Source organism: Poecilia latipinna, unplaced genomic scaffold (genome assembly GCF_001443285.1).
Source record: "Poecilia latipinna isolate Pla-1442-1.1 unplaced genomic scaffold, P_latipinna-1.0 Scaffold72, whole genome shotgun sequence".
Lineage (NCBI taxonomy): Eukaryota > Metazoa > Chordata > Actinopteri > Cyprinodontiformes > Poeciliidae > Poecilia > Poecilia latipinna.
The window spans coordinates 228,814-251,322 of record NW_015112688.1 but is presented as its reverse complement, the minus strand read 5'-3'; the positions used below and the strand labels follow the sequence as shown (position 1 = coordinate 251,322).

The 22,509-nt window shown below is 39.5% G+C and overlaps 1 protein-coding gene across 2 annotated transcripts; it reads right to left on the bottom strand.

The window, feature by feature from the left end:
• Nucleotides 1-6,219: 6,219 nt before the first annotated feature.
• On the bottom strand, nt 6,220-22,331 carry rinl (Ras and Rab interactor-like). Of its 2 annotated transcripts, XM_015015991.1 has the most exons (11): nt 21,421-22,331; nt 21,067-21,232; nt 15,118-15,229; nt 13,242-13,314; nt 12,103-12,191; nt 11,932-12,014; nt 10,155-10,374; nt 9,395-10,063; nt 8,973-9,296; nt 8,769-8,900; nt 6,220-7,991 (listed from the first exon to the last, which is right to left on the bottom strand). In XM_015015991.1, coding segments are annotated over exons 1-11 (2,364 nt in total). In that variant the 5' UTR covers nt 21,423-22,331; the 3' UTR covers nt 6,220-7,497. The 2 variants fall into 2 exon arrangements, with proteins under 2 accessions (XP_014871477.1, XP_014871485.1); XM_015015999.1 differs by lacking the exons at nt 21,067-21,232; nt 21,421-22,331 and adding an exon at nt 17,313-17,403.
• Nucleotides 22,332-22,509: the final 178 nt, after the last annotated feature.

Here is a 22,509-nt window from a genome sequence, read left to right as displayed (position 1 = left end):
TTTTCCCCCTTTGGAAATTTTTTGCCAGAAACAACAAAAGTCAACAACCAAAAAAAAAAAAAAAAAAAAAAAAAAAAAAACATGCAACAGCATGACCTCATTTTAATTCAGAAATATTACAATTAATTAAACAAAGGTTGACATTTTACTTGGTTTAGAAAAAGTAAAGAGGAAAAAAACACTGGAGAGCTTACATATTTTCAATGAAGCCATTCTGTGATATTTAGTAGAATAAGTGTTGTTTAGCTTAGCATACAATCTTTAGTCGTAATTTTATTTAATTAGTCAAGAAAACAAAAAAAAAAACAAAACAAAAAAAACAAACAGAGATTAAATAGATTTTGCAATTGATGGACACTTTCTACATTCATATTTAGCTAATTAGAATCTGTGTTTTAATGAGGCAACATCTTATTAGATTAAAAGTACCTTTTCAAAAGCAATCTACTAAACAGTAAAAAAAACATTTCTGTATTGAGTTACCCAAACTAAATAAACTCTTAAATAATATTCTTATTTCTTGAATATGACTGCATGTCAGTAAAGCTGTCTTATGGCATAATTTTTAGTTAAAGACAAAAAAAATAAAACAGTATCATGGTATTAATAAGGAAAAAAAGGTTTTAAGAGCTTCTTATGGAGAGTATATTACGTTTTTGCCATAAACTCAGAAGAATAAGCGACTGTTATTTTTGATGATGAACTGAGTGGATCTTTGTGTTAAAAACTGAAAGAAATGTTGCAGAAATGCTTAAAGCAAAAAATAAAATAAATAAATACAAAAATCTAACACCCTGAAAATATAAAACAGACTTCATGTTTGTGTTTGCTCTGAATTTACAGCCCTTCACATGGCTGGGATTTCTTTTTTCCACCCTTGAGATATTAAAACATTCATGATAAACATCTCAGCCATTCACTTCAAAAGCATCTTTCCCTGAAAAATAGTGTGATCTTCCTCCTTTTCTGCAGTCATAAGTCATGTCCCTCCCTGCTCCATAACTATCTGTTTTATCTCTGATGGAGGCCTCAGGCTGCAGCTGCAGCGATCTGTCACACACACTGGATCTTCACAGCCATGAGACCAAATCTCTCCAAACGCTTTAAAGCACAGAGTCGCTCTCAGATCATTATTCCCAATCCTGAACCCAGCTCTGAATTTTTTGTTTTTACACTTCCTTCCTCAAGCACGCCATTATACACCCAGTGTTTCTATTCTAGTTTTCTTCTTCCATCAGAGGTCCACTGATGCGTCCTCCTTCATCCATCCACAGCTCTGCAACCACACAACAAACCCTGCACACCACACCCTCTCCTCCCTGCCCCCAATCAGCCTGGAGAAGGAGGGACAGGTCAGGGGCCAGAGTTCAGTGGGAGGTCAACAGGAAATGGTTGTTCTCCTTGGCACCAGGTCCTGACCCAGGAGCCCCTCTACTTTTCATTTCTTTGTCCCCTTACACACTCAGTCCTCGACCACGCTGGCCTCACTTTTACTCCTCCAGCTCCTCGCCGGACTGTTTTCCCTGCCATGTTTCCCAACACGCTGTCACGTGAAGCAGAGGAGTGTTTGCTTCACTGTGACCTCCGAGAGCTGCAGGCTGAACTCCGGCTTGCTGCCAAGCTTGCTGGGGACAAACAAGAGAATTTGTCTTTTTTCTTTCATTAATTCAGATGTAAAAGTGTCGCAGAGTCAAAACAACAAATACAGGTGATTTAAAATTTTTACCCGGACGAGAACAGGAAAGAAATTATAGCTAATTATGAACTACTTTTATTAGAAATTCTCTACAGTGACTATTGATTTTCATTTCCCAACATTGACTTTATATCACGGCTAGATATCGCTTATTTTAAATTGTTTAATCACTCTCAAATGTTCCAGGTCATTACCACATATGTACCTTCGTAAATCAAGAATTTATGTGATGAGCCAGACGTTTTGGTCTAATTTCACACACCAAATCCAGTTATGGCTGTTATGCTATAGGCTTGGAGGATCAACAAACCACAAGGACCTGTTGGACAACATGAAGTAGGCTAAAAGTGACACCTCTTGCATGACAGACGAGAAAGAAAGAAATTTAATCTGGAAAAACATTTCTAATGGTTTGGGACTCTGATGGCTAGCTAAGTATTTTATGAAATCATCATACTTAATTATAATTGTTTCTGTAAATAATTAGCTGAGGTTTATTGCATCCTGCTTTTCTTGATTGCGGCTATAAGCTCTATTTTTTGGGTAATCATCTCATGTGAGATATTATGACCCCCAACTAAACCTCAGAGTGATAACCTATTACAAATAATTATTTGTGTCTGATTTCATTTCTTTTTCAATCCTTTGTATTGAAATCCTATTAGAATTTTATGTTTTATTGTTTTCCACTAAATGAAGACATCTTGTTCACTGACTATAAATTAAACCCATTATATGGAATGGGTGGGGCGATAGCCCAAAGTCAAGAACTCACCCTATTCACTCACCCGTAGTCACCTTTTTGAGGTCTTTTTGCTTACTTTGGTTGTTTTTGGACTGGTCAAAAGTCAGCTGAGTTGCAGAGATTGGTCAGAAAACAAGAAAATGTATAAAACGTTAAGGTGATTGGTTAGATTTGCAGAAAAAGTTGGGATGACTGGTGAAAATTGCAAGTTGGACAGCATTTGCCGACAATTAAGGGATTTGCAACATCTTAACTTCCTGGAGAGACGGATGTATTCTTTGAAGATCTAGTTCTACAAATTCAGTCATCTGAGCTTTTAGCTCAACTTCTAAAAGACACTGAAGCATGACGCACTTTTTCACCAGTTCTGAAGGAAACAGCTCTGCAAAATGCAAACCATATGATTGTCATTTTGAGGAGACAGTGCAGCGCTGCCACTGTGTCGACACGTCTCCATATATTTCACTTTCAGCGAATCGCAACAGTCCTGATAATGTTTCACTTTGTTTGAAGACTCCTACTGGTTTTGACCATTCGGGCTGCTGCGGGGAATATGAATGTGTGAGATGTGAAAATGTGCTCACCTGTGTGAAACTGGGAGTTTGTGTGTGTGTGAGTGTGCATATAAATATGTAAAATCACATTTTAACATGATCAGTTTGTGTGTGTGTGTGCGTGTGTGTCTGTCTGTGTGTGTGTAGGAGGAGGGTCACTCTTCTGATCATTAATCATTCAATTACACACCTGTCAGAGTTCAGACAAGGGGGAGAAAAGGGAGGAGGGGGAGTGAGGAAGAGGGGAGGGGTGGAGAAAGTAAAAAAAGAAACAGAGGAATGCAGTGGGGAAAGGAGGAAGAGAACAGGGAGGAACTGAATGACTTTAGAGGGAATGTCGAAGCTCCAGCAGGACTGAAAGGAGTAAAGCAACAGGGGGAAAACCTCATTGTCTGTGTGCGGACAAGCTGTGACAGAGGCAAGCTGCTGGATGGTGAAAGTCTCTGAAAGGCCGCCGGAAAGACAAAGACACAAACGTGTAGAGAAGGGAACATGTGGCAGATAAGAACAAAGCAGTGCAGGATGGTAAAGATGCAACCAAACTGTGTGTGTGTGTGTGTGTGTGTGTGTGTGTGTGTTTGTCACCTGGACTGATTTAAGAGCTGCAAACAGGAAAATAACACAATTTAAAAAAGCTAATACGAAATAAGACATGCTGAAACCTGGAGGAGGCTTTATTTGGATTAAAACAGAAATATTCAATAAACTTTGGATCAAAAGAAGCTTAGTGAAGCACCAGAGGCGCATTGATTACAGTTTTATGGGGAGAATCGAGAATCCCTGATGCGAGGATAATGATTTTGTTGAGAAAAATAATAAGGAGCATTTGAAATTATTTTCGTGAGATTTTCAGGTTAAAATAAATGTTGATTTTCAATCCAATTCGACAATTAAAGCAGTACCAGATTTTAGATGTTCCTCTCATTGTTTCACAAATGATATCTCTCAGACTTTTAGATACAAAAACACCTGAAGGTCAGAAGTTTGATTATATATAAACTTTAAATATTACTAGGTGTTGGTATTGGAGAAGCTGGTCTTGTATTTATATAATATTGGATCAATAACAAACTGTGCAGTATTGCACATGTCTAACGACAGAGATAGACAGTATTAAGGTTAAAAATGTGAAAGAATAGGTAACGATTTTTATGATGACTGTGTTTGATTCTGTGCCATTTAAAAAAAGCAGAAACTCTCAGCAACATATAAAGGAGGTTTCACTTAATTAGCTCTCACTAGATGCAGTTACACCGAGTTGTGTTAAACAAAAACTCAATCAAGATGTATGCTGTGTATCAAATTCTTCTCATGTTTTACACTCAAAAACATAAAATCAACTATATATATATATATGAGATATGTGTGCGTTTGCAGCAGTCTCAATGTTTAGTTGCAAGTACCTCTAATGCCTCAGGCCACAGCCATCTGCCCCCCCTCCTCCTTACTTCACATCCACTCCTCTCTTCTCACTGCACCCTTTCCTCCAGCAGTCACCACTGCCATATATCTAATTTATGGCCGTGCTGAGTGTGTAACAGACTCATGTATGCATAATATATCACATGTGTAAAAGAAGTGCGTTTCAGAGGAGAGTCATAGTGTAAGATTGGGTTCTGGCTAGTTTAGTCTGGACCACAGCATTTTCCTCAGATTTAGGCCGAAGTGTGTGCATGCGTCTGTGTGTGTGTGTGTGTGCGTGTGTGTGAGACGACCCAGCTGTTTCTGGGCTCAGCATCCACATGCAGGCAGAATGCCAGATGTCTCATTAGGCAAATTTGATTGGCTCGGGCGTTCAGGATGCAGAGGCGAGATAGTTCCATATGTGTGTGTCCATGACTTTGAGTGTGTACATTTACATAAGAGGGCCCCTGGATAACTATTGACATGTGTGTATTCTCAGTGCATGTGCATTCATTAGCCTGTGCTGGAACACTTGAATTTACAGGCTGTTGATTAAAAGGCAATAAAAAAATAACTATGCAATAATTCGATATGAAGAAATGCAGCCAGAAAAAGCCCTTAGAGCTTTTTAGCTTTTAACATATGCAGATCTTGGAGCTTATTCAGTTGTCTTTCACTTGAACAGGATCTGTGTTTTAAGTGTCACAACTTTCAGGTCACAAACTGCAGCTCAAGCAGCTACTTTAGCTTGCGCTTCAAACTCAACAGCATCTATTAACCTTCAGCTTTAACCTCCTTAAACACTTACGAGGGAGCGCTTGATTAATAATTTTTCCCTCCTCATTTGGAACTTGACATGTTTTGAGCCTCTTCTTCACTACAACTTCATTTTACTGCAACATCTTAGCTTTAAAACTCTCAAATTTATGTGCAGTAGTTTATATATAGATACTCCTCGTGTTTTGCATTTCAGGATAAGCTCCAAACCTTTCAACTCTGGTCCTTGAAGGACAACTTTTAGATGAGTCTCTGCTTCAGCACACCTGAGTCAAATAATCAGGTCATTAGCAGGACTCAGGAGAACATGAGGAAGTAATTCAGTTAATTTGTTTTTACAATTTCTGAAATTTTATGACTATGTTGGTTTAGCATGGTGAATACCAAAGTTAATGAATTAATTAAAGATATTTGAAAAGCATATTTCCATGGCAGTCTTCTAAGGGGTAAAATTGTGTCCAAGGGACAGAAGAGTGACACAAAATAAAGAAATCAGAAGGTTTACAAAGTTTGCTGTCTGGTGGAGCGCATACATTTCAAACTACTGCTGACATTTCCTCTCTATAATAATGGAGTTTCTACAAACTAAAAATGCATACAATATTTATTTTAAACAACAGGCCAAATGCAATCACAAAATTTTTTTCTCACACTTATTGCAGCCTTTCAAGATGTGTTTTTGTTCTCACTCATAATTATCTGTATCCATTTTCAGGTTGTTTTTAAAGTTCACCAACGTTCCAGCTTTAATTAGAGTAGTTGCTTCTAGATCAAGCTTTACAATTAGTTACTATTCTGAATAGACCCAAACTCCTAAAGCTTGTTTTTTAGATAAACTATGAGCCGTGCTTCTAAACAGTGATGTTATTGAAGGTGTAATGCTGCCATCTAGTGGTGCAGGTGGAAATCATTTTTGTCGAATTACTGAGTTAGCAAAATGTTCCTCTTTTAATCATTTTAACTTTTGATTGGCTCAAGGTTTCTGCAGGGAACTGAAAACCAAACCGATTTTTAAATCAAGATGCTGTTGGATGCCAGGCAGGTTAGCGGCGAGGAGAAGCGATCTTTATTTAGAAGCAAGCAGTGCTACACATCCATGGAACATTATCGCTGTCTGATAAATAAAAGCTTGTGTGTGCTACACAGATATAATCTTGAAGATAGAAATCTCAGTTAAATATTACTGACCTATAACAAACCCCCACTGGCAACAATTTGTAGAGGTACAGTGATAAAGAAACAAGCTAGTGATGCTTCGAAGCAGCTGCCTATTTGAAAGGAAATAGCAACAGCACATCAGTGCATAACTTTAATCTGATCACAGACATGTATTTAATATTATATGCATTTGTATACTAAAAATGATAGAAGCTTAACTGACATATTAGATAAGTCCATCTCAGGTCATCTGTCAGTGGTCCCCCTGAGAAATATCAAAAATAGCATGTAATGTTAACCAAACTGTATTTATTTGGTTTAAAATCTTTTTTTCTCCTTTTGTTTCTGAGAAATCAAAATTTTCAGTCTGAAAACAACAAAAGATGTCACCATCTTTGCATATGTACAATTTCTTTTGAATTTTTGCCAAAACAGCTCTTCATCGCTTCTTATTTGAATTTAGATCTAAACTCTGACCAGGCCATGCCAACGTATGACATATACATTGTTATAAAGTCATAAAATGTTAAAAAGTTCAAGGGGTATGAACAATTTTGCAAGGTAATTCACCTTAAGACTTTTAGAAAGGCTATATTGATTAACAAACTCTAATTTAAGACCACTGACTCATTCGTTGACTCTGCTTCTCGGTGTTCAGAGTTCAGGAGACGTTAACCTGATGTCCGGTTTCAAAGAGCTAGAAGCATTGTGCACCAGGTCTAATACAAACACATACACAGGTTAAATTAGAATCACCATCTGAACAGGAAGATAAAGTCGATACACAGAGCGGAAACGCACAGAGGCAGGTCCAAACATGAAAGCAACACTCTGAACACCCTCAACTAAGACCTACATCAGGGACTTTCTTGATGTAAAAATGCAGATGATGCTGTTTTAGAGGGGTGATTAATGTGGGTTTAGGAAGGGTTTGTTTGACCCAGGGGGAAAGACTTTGACAAACTGTTCTAATGCAGGGTGCTGTGGTGGCGCAGGGGCAAAGCACGACCCACGAAATGAGGCTTTAGTCCTTGTGGCAGTGGTCACAGGATCAATTCCCGGTCTGCTGACATTTGCCACATGTCTTCCTCTCTCTGATTACCCTGTAACCACCAAAATCTTTTAGAAGAAAAAGAACTGTCCTAGTGTGACAGAGAAGTCTGTCACCTCAGGTCTTCTCTCAGTTCTCCGTCAGAATCATCCTTAGCCTCCTCTGTTTCTATGCAAACGCTCAGCTTGTCTTCCTGTTCGCTGGTCATCACCTCTTGCTGCATTGCAGGTTGAAAGTCTGACTGCACTGTGGTCTGTGGCTGGTCTCCTAGTTCCTGTTCACACTCTGTGTTCTCACTTGTTCTCCACTCAGCATCCGTGCTAGTTTTTGTGTGCCGCTCTGAAACATCAGCGTTTTCAGACTCATTTTCTCCCCCACTTTCACTCTTGCTCTCAGTTTCTGTCTCCAAGTTCTGTTTGGCTGTCTGCCTGCGAATCGTCCGTCTGTGCATGCTGCGGCGGGACTTGTTGCAGTGGAGCGTGCGTCTGCGATGCCATTGGTTGATAGAGTGTTGGGCCTCCACACTGAGCTGGCGGGCAGCCAGCCGCGGCTGGAAGCTAGTGATGTAGAAAAGAGAGGCGTATAGAGTTGTAAGATAGTAGCCACCTGTAAAGAAGATAAAAAAGAGAGTCTTACCAACACTGATAAACCTTAGACAACACAGTATGGAAGCTGTGGTTTTGTATTTCAGTGAATATTTCCTTGTAAAAGTGCTGAGATTTGCACATTTCACTATTAAATCCAAAAACTTAATTTTTTTTTTTTGTTAGAAAAAATGTTGACACAAATTCTCTACTGGAAATTGATCTGGGCTTTGAATAGGCCATTCAAATAAATACTTATGTATGTTTTCGGTGATAGTGAAGTGGAAACAGACATTACAAACAAAAATCTGAAAAGTGTGGAGCACATATGTGCTTAGCTATTTGAAGGCTTTGTGGAACCACCTGCAAGCCTCTTGGACGTCTGGAAACGGATTTATTCTTTTGAAAACAGCGCCATCAGACTGGATGGGGTGACATTATTTTATTAAATCTTGACACAAATTCTCTACTGGATTTTGATCTGGGCTTTGAATAGGCCATTCTAATAAATACTTAGGTATGTTTTCGGTCCTGCTGGAAAGTGAATCTCACGTCTTTTCAACTTTGACCAGCTTCTCTGTCCTTTATGTCAACAAAAGTGCTTTTGCAGTGAAACCAAAGTTTTCAGAGATTTTGTTGAACAGCAACTGAACACAATGTGTCACCAGATCAAAGGCCCCAGTCAAGTTTAACAATTTTTAAATAAATGCAACCTATACATTTTTTTAAAATCTTCTTGACACAGTTTTTAAAATTAAGCTACTTATAGTCCGGAAAATACGGCACTTATTGGTTTCACCTTCTCCCTGTAGCTGTGTGGGGTCCAGCAGCTCCATCATGTAGTCCGTGTCCACCTGTAAGCTGACCAAGTTGCTACGGAGGATAACCCAGGTCAAACAAGGCAGGAAATCATCCGCTCCAAACACCGCACCTGCAGTAGAGCAGAGTTTCAGGTACCGGCCCATCCTCACTCAGTACCGGGACATTAACAAACATACATTACCTGCAGCAGAAGTAGCATTAGTGCTCATGCTGTGGTAAATGCTCTTGCAGACCTTGAGGAGGATCTGGTTCTTCTTGTTTGGGGAGTAGGCCTCATGCATACTGGCCCATCTCTGCTGTATTCGCTCCAATGTGACAGAATCAGGGACTCCAACTCCTTTTGATCCACCAAGTTCTTCAACCCCGTTCTTTTCTAGCAACAGGAAGTTTCCCTGGAGACGCTGAAAACTGCCGTCGTTGGTCCTGGAGGTGTGGATGCAGGAGTAGAGATGGGAGGAGACGGGCTTCAAGGCCACTTTGTGAAGAGCGAGCTCTACCAGAGAGTCTAGAGAAGGATGCAAAGACAAATGATGAGAAATATACACAAGAACAAAATGCATCTTGGCAACAAAAGGGTATTTGAGAATTTTAGATGTCTCTCACCAATCTCAGAGTCATTCAAGTCAGTGATGCTGTCCAGTATGGCATGAATGTCTGGATAATCCAACAGGATCTCCCTGAGCGACGAGAGTGATGACCTCACTTCCTGTAGGTACTCTGCTCCCATAGGCCCAGTGGGGTCAGAACCTCCCTTCAGGGTCATCTCTACAAATCCTTTAACTGCCTCTCCAAAGGCGTTTCCTTTCCTCTCGCTCATCTCCACCACCCGATTGGTCAGCCTCTTCTTCTGAGACACCAGACCACCGAGCGCCTGGCCCACAGCCGACAGACGGTTGATGACCTTACCAGCCAAGCGGTGCGCTGAAGGGTGGAGGGGCCCCGGGCCTGTTATTTGGCACTCTTGCTCCTCCTCTATGCTGCTGATGGACAGCGAGTCGAGCTCCAGCGATGGGGGCTGGAGCAAAGACGAAGGCCTGGGTGGAGGCAACCAAACTCCATCTTCAATCCAGGACACCCTGTGTGGAGACTGAGGCACGGGGCTGCTGTGGCGGTGCTGCTCAGGTGTTCCTGGTGTGGTGGGCGTGGAAAGGCTCCCCGTGCTCGCTCTTTGAGGGATGGTACACGCCAAATCCCGGCTGGGCCTCCTGAGGACCACTCCTGTTGGCGTTTGTGGGGTGAGAGGGGAATCAGCGGACCTGGCTCTGGTCAGACCTGCTCAACGAAAAAAAAAAAAAACACACTCTTTTAAATTAAAGATCAATCACCTGCTTAATGTTTGTGTGTTGATGCATTTGACTCTGACCTGATCCCTCTGTACTGGCAGCCTTGGATTCCTGGTCCAGTGAGATGGCTCGTTTGCTTTGAATCCCAGCCCCGACCCAAGTCCGGGTGGTGCTCAGGCGTCGCTCTCGTCTGAAACTTGATAACTGTAAAGTCGCTGGCCGGTGAGTCAACCAGTCATCTCCATGTTCATGAATGTAGAGGGGATTTATGATGCACAGGGCGCCATTAGCGGAAGTCAGCTTCAGAACAACAAGCAGATGAGCAGAAAATAAGATTGGAAAGATTGACTGGTCCGTCTCATATATTAATCTCCACATCAGAGAATATCAAGCATTTTAAAAGGCATAGGGAGAACAATTGCATTATTATTAACACTAAACCCTTTTATTACATGGTTTTCACAGAAATGGAGACCCTTTTCAGTAAATCACTAGCAGACACAAATAGAAAAACAATGTTTACGTCATAACTGCTCAGATCTGTCACTGCACAGTAATAACGAAATAAAAACATCAAATCGCAATATTATAATAACATTAGATATGATAGTATCAACTGTAATTAACCCCTTTTTCCTTACTATGTCTTTCCTGTCATCACATTAATGAACTTAGCATCTTGATCTCTAAGCTCAGGGTTGGCCATCAGGGTAATTCAACTCACAATAATATTATTGCAAAGCAAACTTTTAATGCATGTCATTGGAAACATTATAGACAAATACTGCATACAAACAGTCATTTGAAATTCCATGTTTTTTGTTTGCTATGGCAATTTCTATTTGCTACATTGTGCAGCTGCAATGATGTCTTCAATTGACCTGTATTTTATTTCCACTTGTGCTCACAATTAATTTCAATAGCATTCAGTTAGCATGCTTTGAGTAAATAATATCCCTTCTGCTTTGCCTTTTTATTCTTCTGATACTGTAACATACATAGTGCGATCCTCAACTAAGCCCACAAACTTTACTTCACTAAAATTTAAGCAAGTGTGATTAAAATTTGACACTGTTTGCCATTTCCACTCAGCAATAGGATCTCTTATATTTACATTTGAAATGAAATGGAGATAGAGGCAGGACAAATCATGATGGATGGGAGAAAAATACAATTGTAAAACAGTTTTACTAATGTTGTAATAGTGTGTATTGCATGAAGTGGGCTCCAACATAAATAACTTTTAAAACTTTCCAGAAATCCAGTCCATGTAGACATAATGCAAAGTAAGCAAATTCTCCATCATAGAAAATGCTTTTAAAAAACACAATTTGTTAACAAACCTCTGCTGGTCTGACGGCACACCATGCTGACGCTCCTATTTGATTTATAGACGATTCACTCACCACAGGATGCCAAATGCTTGAAGAGGGTCTAAAAGCAAGGCAGTCTGAAAAATGTTCTAATTATCTCAGAAAATAATTATAATTTGACCCGTTGAGGGCATGCAAAGACTGTACAAAGGGCAACATTTCTGTTTCCAATGTTTCTTTTTGGTTTACTTGGAGAAAAAAATGTGGAACTACCCACAAGCTTGACAAGCAACAGCTTGGAACTATTTTTACTAAATGGCTAACTAATGTTACAAGCTATCCTATTCCACATCTCTAGGAAGTGAATTATTTTTAGTATGAATTTAACTTTCAAAGTTCCTCTTTAAGTTTCTCAGTGAATCTTTTGTTTTGTGCTGATGCAGCTTTTGAGAGGATTACAGGACTTTGAACTTCCTCACCGGGTAAAAACAGGGAAATTGTTCGTTTGGCGGGTACGCTTGCTCACGCTTACAAAATAACATACCTGAATGGAGCACATCACATGGCTTGGCTCCTTGTTGGGCATTTCTTCTGCTTGTTGTTCAGGTGGTGTGAACAACCACGTTTCTGCAGAGCAGAAATCATTACTCAACATGGTTTTAAAAGTACTGTAGTTTTGTATTTTTCATGCAGGAGACTGGAACCAAGGACTCACTAGGTTCAAGCTCAGAGAGACGATCTTGATTCATCTCGGTTGGACTGTAGATCCAACGGGGGATGGACAGGCAGACAGCCAGCACATCCCTGACACAGACAGAGAGAGATGTGTAAAAATATTCACAACCCTTAGTAATACATCTCGAAAGTATGCAGGAAAGGAGCTCTAAAAGAATTTCACACAACTTACAGATTCAATATGATACAGCAACACAATGCTTGGCATAACAGTGAAGTGAAAGGAAAATAATACATGTTTTTTTTTTTTTTAACCAAAACAAGAATACATTGGGTATTGATTAATCTGATTTCAGGCCTCCTAATTATCCAAGAGTCCACTGAAATGTAGTTTAATAAAAAAATAAATAAATAAAAAATCCAGCTCTTCTGTGGTTTGTCACATCAGAAAACAAACAATGTCATAAAGACCAAGGAGTGCAGAGTGGTCAGTGAGGAAGGTCTGGTTAGGTTTAGGTCATAAAACAATACATTATTTTTTTTAAACTTCTAACACAGCATTCTTCAATCCATTATTCAAAAGTGGAGGCAGGAAGGAGCGACTGCAAACTTATCAACATATGCTCCGATACCTAAACAGAACAGCAGGTTAGATATCTGAACAGAAGATAATTGATTGAATTGATCAAGGAAGCAGCCAAGAGATGCATTTGGCACAGCTAATTAATTTAGATGCCGCTCTGAACAATAAATTTATCAGGACCACAGGTTCCATGACTGGCAATAGAGCAGAATAGGATTGATTATATACTTTATTGCCCCACAGGGGGGAGATTTTAGTGCAACAGCAAAGTAAATGGCAATCAAGGCATGTAGATTCACACAAAGATAAGAACATAAGATATAAAAACAGAAAAAGGAAAAACACACTACATAAAATGTGTAAAAATTGAAGTGGTATGAATACTTCTTGAAGGCATTGTAACAACACGATGTTTAAATTTGCTTATGAGGTTTGGTAAGACTTTAAAGTTGCCATTACTTGTATATCCTAAAGGGTTTTAAGACAATTTTAAAATCTCCATTTGACTTTATTTCTCTCTATATCTCATAGTCAAATAACAAAAAGGTTCAGCTCACAGCTGTAAGTATGGTAAAAGCAGTAAAGTATGTTCCTACCTGGTCAGAGAGTAGAAGAGCACCAGCTGAGGCAAATCAGAGAAAGACAGACGAGACTCAGAGAGCTGGAAGGCTGTCATAGAAAAACAGAGAACAAGTGCGCAGCTCAGTGTCATTTCACATTTAATTAAAGTAAGGCACATTCTGAGAAACAGTTTTCACTTTAAATAAGGAAGTTTATAAAGGGGACTTCTGTAGAAAATTTGCTGTCACTGCTGAAGTAGTTCACTGTCACTGTTTTCCTGACAGAAGACGGTTTATGATAAGCACATTTCAGCAGGACAGCAGATGCAGTTTTGAGTGAGAAACAGTGTCATGTGTTTTATTATCACATATCTCAAACCTATTTCTCTGGAGCAGAAAAATCATATAATAAAACTTCCATTTATCAAACAACAAGCAGCAAGTGCACAAGTTCAAACAATATGAGTTAACAGTTTGCACAGACACAGAAAATACCTGGAATCGTACTAATCAGGATTTTGCAAAAGGTTAATGTCAGCCTGAATTCCTCCATTTGGGATCTTTTTTTCCGGCTGGAATACCCAACCGTGTGTGAACATTTAAGTGAAACAGTCGCCACCAGTTAAAGGCTGATGATTTGGAAATGATCAGAAGCAAGCAAACAAAAAAACCCCTAAAAGATTCAAGTATATTGTGAACTAAAAACAAGAGATATAAGTGTAGTGAAGCCAAAAAAACACAAACGTGAACTAAGAGACTGGCAGACAAGATACCCCAGTTTATGCATAGCTGGTTGTCATGGTGGGATAATATTTTGGCAAACTGTCAAAATGTATATTTGACAGTCAATGTGAAGTACGTTCAAAACTTAAGAGTACAAACTGTCATACATGGTGGTGGCATATAATGCTTTGGGCCTGGGTTTCACTGCCTACAGTTCTGGTTTATTGCATGTAGTAGGTGGAATCTTAAAATTCATCAACCTCATCAAAATATTAGCCTGGCCATTGCCTTCCACTTCACTAGTCCGTGTGATTTCTCTCATTGAAGTGGATTCCTGCTGTAGATTTTCTATCGGGCCAATCAGAGAGCAGAAGGAGAAGTGGTGAACGATGACATCAATTTTATGCACTGTTTTAGATTTGTGGTCTGCCTGTAGTTTTAGCAAAGGCAGCGGAGGAAGTGAATGCAATATTTGGCCACGCTTCCAAATATTAAATTAACGTTAAGAGTGGTCTCATTTCTTCACAGCGGAGGAGGGTTGCAGGCAATTTCCAGTAAGCTTCATAACGTTGAACTGGTGCATTACATATGTCACGGCCAAATGTTAGCAACTGGGTAAAGTTTTAAACTTCAGCAGAGTTCATGCCTCAAAGCAAAGTATAGAACAAGAGGCTGGTTGTTTACCAACACAGATGACTGAATTTAGCACAACTTGGTGTCAAAAAGGAAATATTCTCCTAAACACACAAAACTGATAAATAAAGCAGGTTAATGTGAAGCTTTTGGAAGGCCCTGACCTCAAATGTACAGATACTTTTCTAAATATGTTTAAAAGCAGCAGTGTGCATGTCAGGAAACTAACCAATTCAAATTAAATCTACCACCTTTGTCAAAAAAGGGATGTCTAATATCCTCAAGAATAACATGTAAAACTTCTTGATGGCTACGAAAAAATTATTTGAAGGGAAACGTGTAACCAAGTATAACTGGGTGCATATTTGAACATATGTAGATATATTTAAATTTGAAGGTGTCATTGGCCTTATCATAATATTGACTTTTTGACGTGTTTGTTTGCAATGTTTAGCAGAAGTAACAAATCAGTAAAGAGATGTCAAAAGTGAAACTCAATGGACCTCAGTTGACCCGGCTCCACCCAGGTAAATGTTTGTATCCATTGTTTTCGTACCTGTTTCCTTGCAGTTCATATTATAATCGAGAACTTCTCCATTCTGATCCCCTGCAGACACACACAGTAGGCAGGGCTGAGACGTCACAGAGTCCCGCACAACCAGGAAGCTCTGCAGGGAAACACAAAGTGGCTCGTTTAGCTGTATGAAGTGCGACTGAAGCCCGCTGAGAAGTAAGACGTTTCCTCTGAAACACCAACACACACAAACCTCGCAGCGGGACTCCATGGCAACCAGGCCACAAGAAGAGAGACACCGAGGCGTGGATATAAAACTCTGACAGTTTCAAAGTGTGGTTTTTGACAGCTACAGAAGTTCATCTTTTAGCAACATGGTGCTGTTCTGATCTCTCAAAGACTCAAATACATTTCTCTAAGCGTTGATGTGCTAAGATATTGTCTGTGGTGAAGTTTACTATCAGGGGCTTGAGACCCAGACATAGCTCAGTTTGTCTCAGCAGTTCTACGTGGTAGATCTTGCAGCAAGATTGATCTAACAAAGCAGATTCTGTTCTGCTATTCGACTGTTGGCCTAAAAACAAAAATCATTCGTCTTGTATGAACAATAAAAATGGATTTTTACAAACATGTTAGTTATGTTCTATGGTCAAGGGGAAGACTGTTAGAAATGAGTGGATATGGAATCTGGATGAATCTGGAATAAAAAAACGTGTCAGAAAAAGGTACACAAGCAACAGTAATAACCACAGTCAGGAGAGGATTGTGGTAAAAGCTAATTAAAACATTTGAGGAAGGTTTGTTTCAGGACCAAACACACACACATTTGTAAGTCATTTTTTAAAAAAGTCCAAGTCTCTCAAATATTTGAGGGAAAAGTCCAAGTCAAGTCTCAAGACCTTTGCCTCAGTTCAGAGTGAAGTCTCAAGTTACAAATCAAATTTACAACATCTAGGTCCCTTCTAACCCCACGATGTTGTAGGTTAGAACTTCAGTTCTTAGGCCGGAGTTATAACGTGAGCATGTGATAGTTAACTTTTAATAAATATTAAAATATTTAAAGATAACTTCAATATTGTACAATTACTGTACCGTTCCTGCTGAAGGCTCTGTTTTCATACCGTTGTTCCTTCATTATATATTGAACTAAATATGTTTAGCGGGTTTTCTGATCTACAGTGACAGCTCCATGATCTGAACTCACCACTACATCTGATATAAATAAAAATTCACTTGTGACACAAAGTCTAGGAAGTATTTCCTTTAAATTCTGTTCTCATAAACTTGTGAATGGCATCCTGTTTTTCAGAAACTAACTTTGTGGATCATGGTTAATGGTTAATTTATTCGGAAAAAAAAGCAAAACATCCATAAACATTTATTACCTTCATGTGACCGTTTTAGTAATTTTAACACAGCAATGCCACTGGTTTATCCTTGTAATAGACACACAGCAACCTGTTATCTCTTCCAGGTTACTCGCATATGTGTGAAAGCAAAAATGTGATGTCACACTTGTATGAACCAATCAGGATCCAGCAACATTTAAATCGAAATCTGAAGGCAGAGGTTCTCAGTATATACTTGCAGAGCATTGCTTAAAAAAAGAGGAAGCTCTCAAAAGTTTTAACCGTTTATCTAAAACAAGTTTCTTTACATCATCTCAAGAAGCATTTTCGACGTTTCTACCAAAAGATAAAAAAAAACAAAAAACTGAGATGCTGTTATTAGAGACTGCTGTTATCAGTCAGATCACCTTTGCGTTTTCCTGGAAGCAGAAGCAGCAACAGAGAGAAAGCGGTTGGTTGAGTCACAGTGGACTTGAGTAACACAAAGCACTTTGAGTCCAGAGCAACTGCTCACTCATGTAGTAATGTCACCTCAGCTCAGAGGTATTCCCACACATTAGGATGAAAAAAATTATAAACACACATGCAAGATGTGGCTTTCAGACTCCGAGAGCTCAGAAATAAAGACAAGCTCACTCTACAAAGAATGAGACAAGTGACGTCCACTTTTTTAGGTGATTCACTACAACCCAACCGCCGAGTCATTTTTTTTTTTTTGTTCTACATCTATGTCATACCACAAACTCCACAACACACCGGAAAACTGTGCCAAAAAAAACCTTCTTCCTCTTTCATGGGTTAATAACCCAAAGCTTCCAGTTGGCATAAACAGAATGGTACGATTTAAAACGATCATCCTGTAGAAAGCGAACATCTTTTGCTACTCACAGAGCTTCTCCGCAGCTGGTGCATCCATTTTGTAAAGTCATTTCCCTGATACGCTCACGGTGTTATTCAACAGTACTTCTGCATTTAGCTTAAAATGCATTTTTTTTGTATTTTCAGATGTAAAACAGAAAAGGGAACTGCTGATGCCTCGGAGAGAGCAAGTGCTGAACAGGACACACACACACAAAATAAAAAAACCTTTGGCTGAAAGCAAAACTTTTTTGTGTTTTATCTGCTAATTCAAGATATCAACTTTCAGAAAAGACTTAGATTGCATAAAAGAACCAAAAGGTTGATGGTGATATGCAAAACTTAGCAACAAGGGCATGAATATGAGAAGATCCAAGAAACAGGATGCCCAAAGTGATCAGAAATTATTCTGAGGACTGAGGGAGAAACATATTCTGTTTTAGAAACTTCTTACATCGGTTTATGTTAAGAAGAGCTGAAATATTCATAAAACTAAGCAGAATAATAATTTTATCCATGCAAATATGAAACAGAGAGATGACGACATGAACTGCGTAGCTTCATCAGGCTCCTTTTGGAGGAGAAATAGCTTAATTTCTCACATTAAACAATTAGATGATTAGTAAAGATTCACAGAGAACGTATCTAAACACAAAAAGTTTATAGATGATAAACGGTTGGATCATCGGTAGCAAAGTAATAGAGTAATGTTTCTGTAAAACAAAACCCCCATTACCATGTCGTAGTTTGAGTGGATTTGGTCTTGAGACCCCATTTTCAAAGTCTTGGTCTTGAATACATTTTCAGTCCATCCTGTGTGGATCTCAGACCTGCTGGACTCAATTTTTTTCCTCAAGGAAAGTCAGAATCACATTGCTTTCTTTACTGCAACTTGGTGAAACATTCAGTGTTTTATAATGTAAAAATGGAGAGCTAACTTATTGGACACCTACTTTCTTATATTTGCCACAACCACTATAATATTATTACAGCCATGAAATTGGTTTGGTCTTCTTGTTGACTTAGTCTCTGGTCAGGCGACCTAGACCAGAGTGTTTCAGCCCTGGTCATCAAGACAAACTGACCTTCATGTTTTAACGTGTTTTCCTGCTTCAGCATGCCTGATTTTAATTGGTGACTGGTTAACAGGCTTTTACCTGCTAACTATTGGTTGCCAGGCTTTTGCTTAACCACAAGCATTTAAATCAAATGTATTCAAGCAGGGAAACGGCAAAAGAAATTCAGGGCATTGTGACTTGAGAACCAGTAGTTTTACATCCTGGTCCTCAAGGCGCTTTGTCCTTCATTTTTTACAGGTTTTCCTGAACCAGCACACCTGAAACAAATGAATGAATTACCTCTTTAACACACCATTAGGTGTTAAAGAATCATGTTAATCATCCAATTATTTAAGTCAGGAATGTGGAGGAAGGGAAAGAAATAAAACATGCTTTACAATGGGTCCTGATGATTAGAAATCCACTGGTCTGGCAAAAGAAGAAACAAAAACAGACCTTGACTTTCAGTGTGGTAAATTAAAGCTCGACTGAGCTTCCGGGAGAACTTTCATGTCTTAGTTGGGTTATTGGACCCACACTGTGATGCACCGATGCCCAAATTCGGAGGAGCAAATGAAATGCCATCACTGTTCTGCAGCTTTCAGTTCCATTGTCAAACTACATGTGGTTTGAATTCTTAGTTTCACGTCTTTTTGCATATTAATAAACTGCTGATATGTCTATATCAGCAGTTTATATCAGCAGTCCAAACACAATTTAAAATGTAAATGTTCAAACACTATAATAGAAGAGTAAAGCTCAAAAGATTGGAATATTGTGAAAAAGTTCAAAATTTGGTGTCACTCGCTTCTAAAAGTGAAGTTCCTATATAATATGACCAGCAGAGTTAAATATGACAAGGTTTTCTTTCTTGTAATTTTGATAATTACGGCTTGCAGATTGTTAAAAACAAAATTTAAGGCCTCAGATGATCAATAAAAGATCAATAAAAACTATATTTGGTGAATCCACAAATTGCAAATTGTAGCTTACAGAGTTTGGAAGACGGCTGACTTGTCAGTTGTCCAACAGACAGTCATTGACCCCCTCCATTAACAGAACAAGCCACAAAAGGTCATTGCTGATCAAGCTGTTTGTTCACACAGGGCTGTATCCAAGCACTTCCTTAGAAAGTGGAGTGGAAGGAAGACGTGTAGAAGAAAAAGGTGCAATGGCAGCTGGCGTAGCTGCAGCTTTGAGAGGATCATCAAGCAGCTTCACAAGAAGTGGACTGAGGCTGAAGTCAGCGCACCAAGAGGCATTACGAACAGACGAAGCCTACATATGGGTTGCAAATGTTGCATTCCACATGTCAAACCACTCAATATCAGAGACATCTTACCTGGGCTGAGGAGGAAAGGAACTGGACTGTTGCTCAGTGGTCCAAAGTCCAGTTTTCAGATGAACGTATAAGCTCTGCATTTAGAAATCGAGGTCCAAGTTGTCTGGAGGAAGAGCGGAGCGGCACAGAAGTGTGAAGTTTCCACAGTCGGTGATGGTTTGGTGGAATCATCTGTTGGTTCAACAGTCGTTTCCACTGGGCTTTCTGAAGACCACAGTAAATGAAGCCACTGCCGACAAGCTGTACGGAGATGCTGGTTTAATTTTCCAGCAGGACCTGGCACCTGCTGCCCACACTGCCAAAGGTACCAAAAGCTGCTTCAGTGAATGTGGTGGTACTGAGCTTGATGGACCAGTAAACTTTCCTGACCTTTAACCCCATAGAAAATCTACAAACTGCTGTCAAGAGGAAGACAAGGAACACCAGACGCAGCAGGGGAGATGACCATAACACCGTTACCTGATCACTTCCATGTCACGACGCACTGGTGAAGTAATTTACACAAAAAAAAAAAAAAAAAAGAAATTAATGCATAGAAATGAGCTTCTCAGAAGCCTGATCTTATGTATTATTCAGAGTTTTGGGCTTTTATTATCCATCAAAATTACAAGAAATAAAAGGATGAAATACTGCGACAGACTAGCGACCTGTCCAGGGTGAACCCCGCCTCTCGCCCGGAACGTTAGCTGGAGATGGGCACCAGCACCCCTCCCGTCCCCAATAAGGGACAAGGGTGTAAAAAAATGGATGGATGGATGGAAAAGGATGAAATATTTCAATATATGTATAACGATAACATAAGACTCATTTTCAAAAGTCAGAACTTTTTTTTTTTTTACAATATTCAAATTTTAGGAGCCATACTTCTTGTCCTTTAGACAACAAGGCTCCTCAACTTTTTCCAATTGAAGATAAGTTTAAAAACAGAAACTTACAAATGATTGTCGATTTTAATGAAGATGAATATCGCAAGTAGTGTTAGAGAAAGACGGCAACAACAAAAATAGAATCCATCCATTCATGTCACACAGGTTTTTAAATTCTCTAACATTTGGACGTATCTGAGACTCAGTTACTCAGTTGAGGACATTTCTAAAGAGTTTGTCATATTTTGTTTCCATTTTAACATAAAACCTAAAAGGCTACTAAAAAATTTAAGCACTATTTATTTTTAAATGTCTTTTGAGGTAGAAACTTGAAAAGTCTTTTTTTTTTGCATAATTGTCTGTTTTTAGATGGGCAACAACAGAATTTATATACATATAAAAAAGTAAAACACAAAAAAGTAAGTAGGTCTGTGGTCGGATTCTAGTATAGAAATTATGCTCTCAACAAATTATTGATCACGACCTTGTTGTCACTCAACATGTAATTCCTCTCTTACCCCGGCTGGTGCTCCACGGATGGCAGCGTGGGCCCCCTCTCTGCCCCAAGGGGCCCCGGGACACCAGGCGTCCTGACATCCCCTGAGCTTCTCCAGCGGCGAGAGTCTCCGCCGGCTGCTTCGCCACGGGATTGCTGTCGTCCCGTTAACAGGAGCATGCACTGCCCTGGACACCAACACACAAACACCATGACCGGCACGCTCAGCCTATTTATGCACACAGAGCAACGGTTTGACACCTCTGCAAAGAAACTTTACAGGCTGGGAACAATCGTAGGTGTAAGTTTTTGGTTTATTTGAATTCTATCCAAATTTTCAAAAATAATTAAATACAAGTAATCAAGTTGTACTTACATGTCTTTCTTTTTTTCCTCAGAAATTTCTGCACATTTTTCAGTTTTTTTCTCTCTTGAACTCCTCTTTCCTTCTTGCAGAGAACGTGTTACTTAAGAGCTCAAAATACCAGCAGGGCTAAAATAGGAAGTTCACTTTCGTGTCTACAACACAACCCCAAGAGATTTCCTGCATTAATGTGGCAACTTTTCCACATTTCAACATTGTACCGACGACCCGTGCTGCTGAGCAGAAATGTTTTCTCTTCTGTCCCGTTTCACATGACAACTAAAGCAACTTCGGGTTCCATTAGAAAACTCACAGCAGCTTCTCATACCCAGCCCTTTTCTCGAGTCAGCCTGTGGTTAACCAAAACTCTGAGCACATTGAGAACAGTAAAAAGACTGCATGTTCTCTAAGTGAGGCTATATTTATGTGCAACTGCGGAGCTGCGGATGTCCTCTGCTGGGCAACTTTTACAACCTTTAAATGCTAAGATAATCTGTGAATTTCTACAGGGCACATGTCACACTTGAGAACTTCCTTCTTCTTACATAAGAAGAAAAAAAAAAGACAATTTAAAAAAAGGTTTGAGGTTAATTTGTAATCTCTGTGAGTGGACTGGATGGCCGAAGCTTTCACAGCGCTGCATATCACGAAAACCGCTCACTTTGAGGTGTTGTTGATAGGTCAGCGTTTCCACGGCAAAAAGATTGACGGTCGTTGTTAATCAGAACAGGTGCTAACCTACATCATTATCTCAGCTGCAGTCATAACCAAGTGTTGATTGAAGGATCAAGTACTGGACTGTGTGGTTGGTTGTCTGTCCTGTATTTTTCTAAGTCGCCCATTGATGGACTGGTGACCTTTCCAGGGCTGACCCCGACGTTCGCCCATCAACTGCTGGAGTGGATGCATGGAGCAAAATTTCATATTTAACCATTATTCCAACTATATATATAAAAAATTCCCCTCTCATCCTCCGTGGGTGGTCTCTTTCATCCTCTGAGCTCGGGTCCTCTACCAGAGGCCTGGGAGCTTGAGGGTTCTGCGCAGTATCTTGGCTGTGCCTAGAACTGCACATTTCTGGACTGAGATGTCTGATGTTGT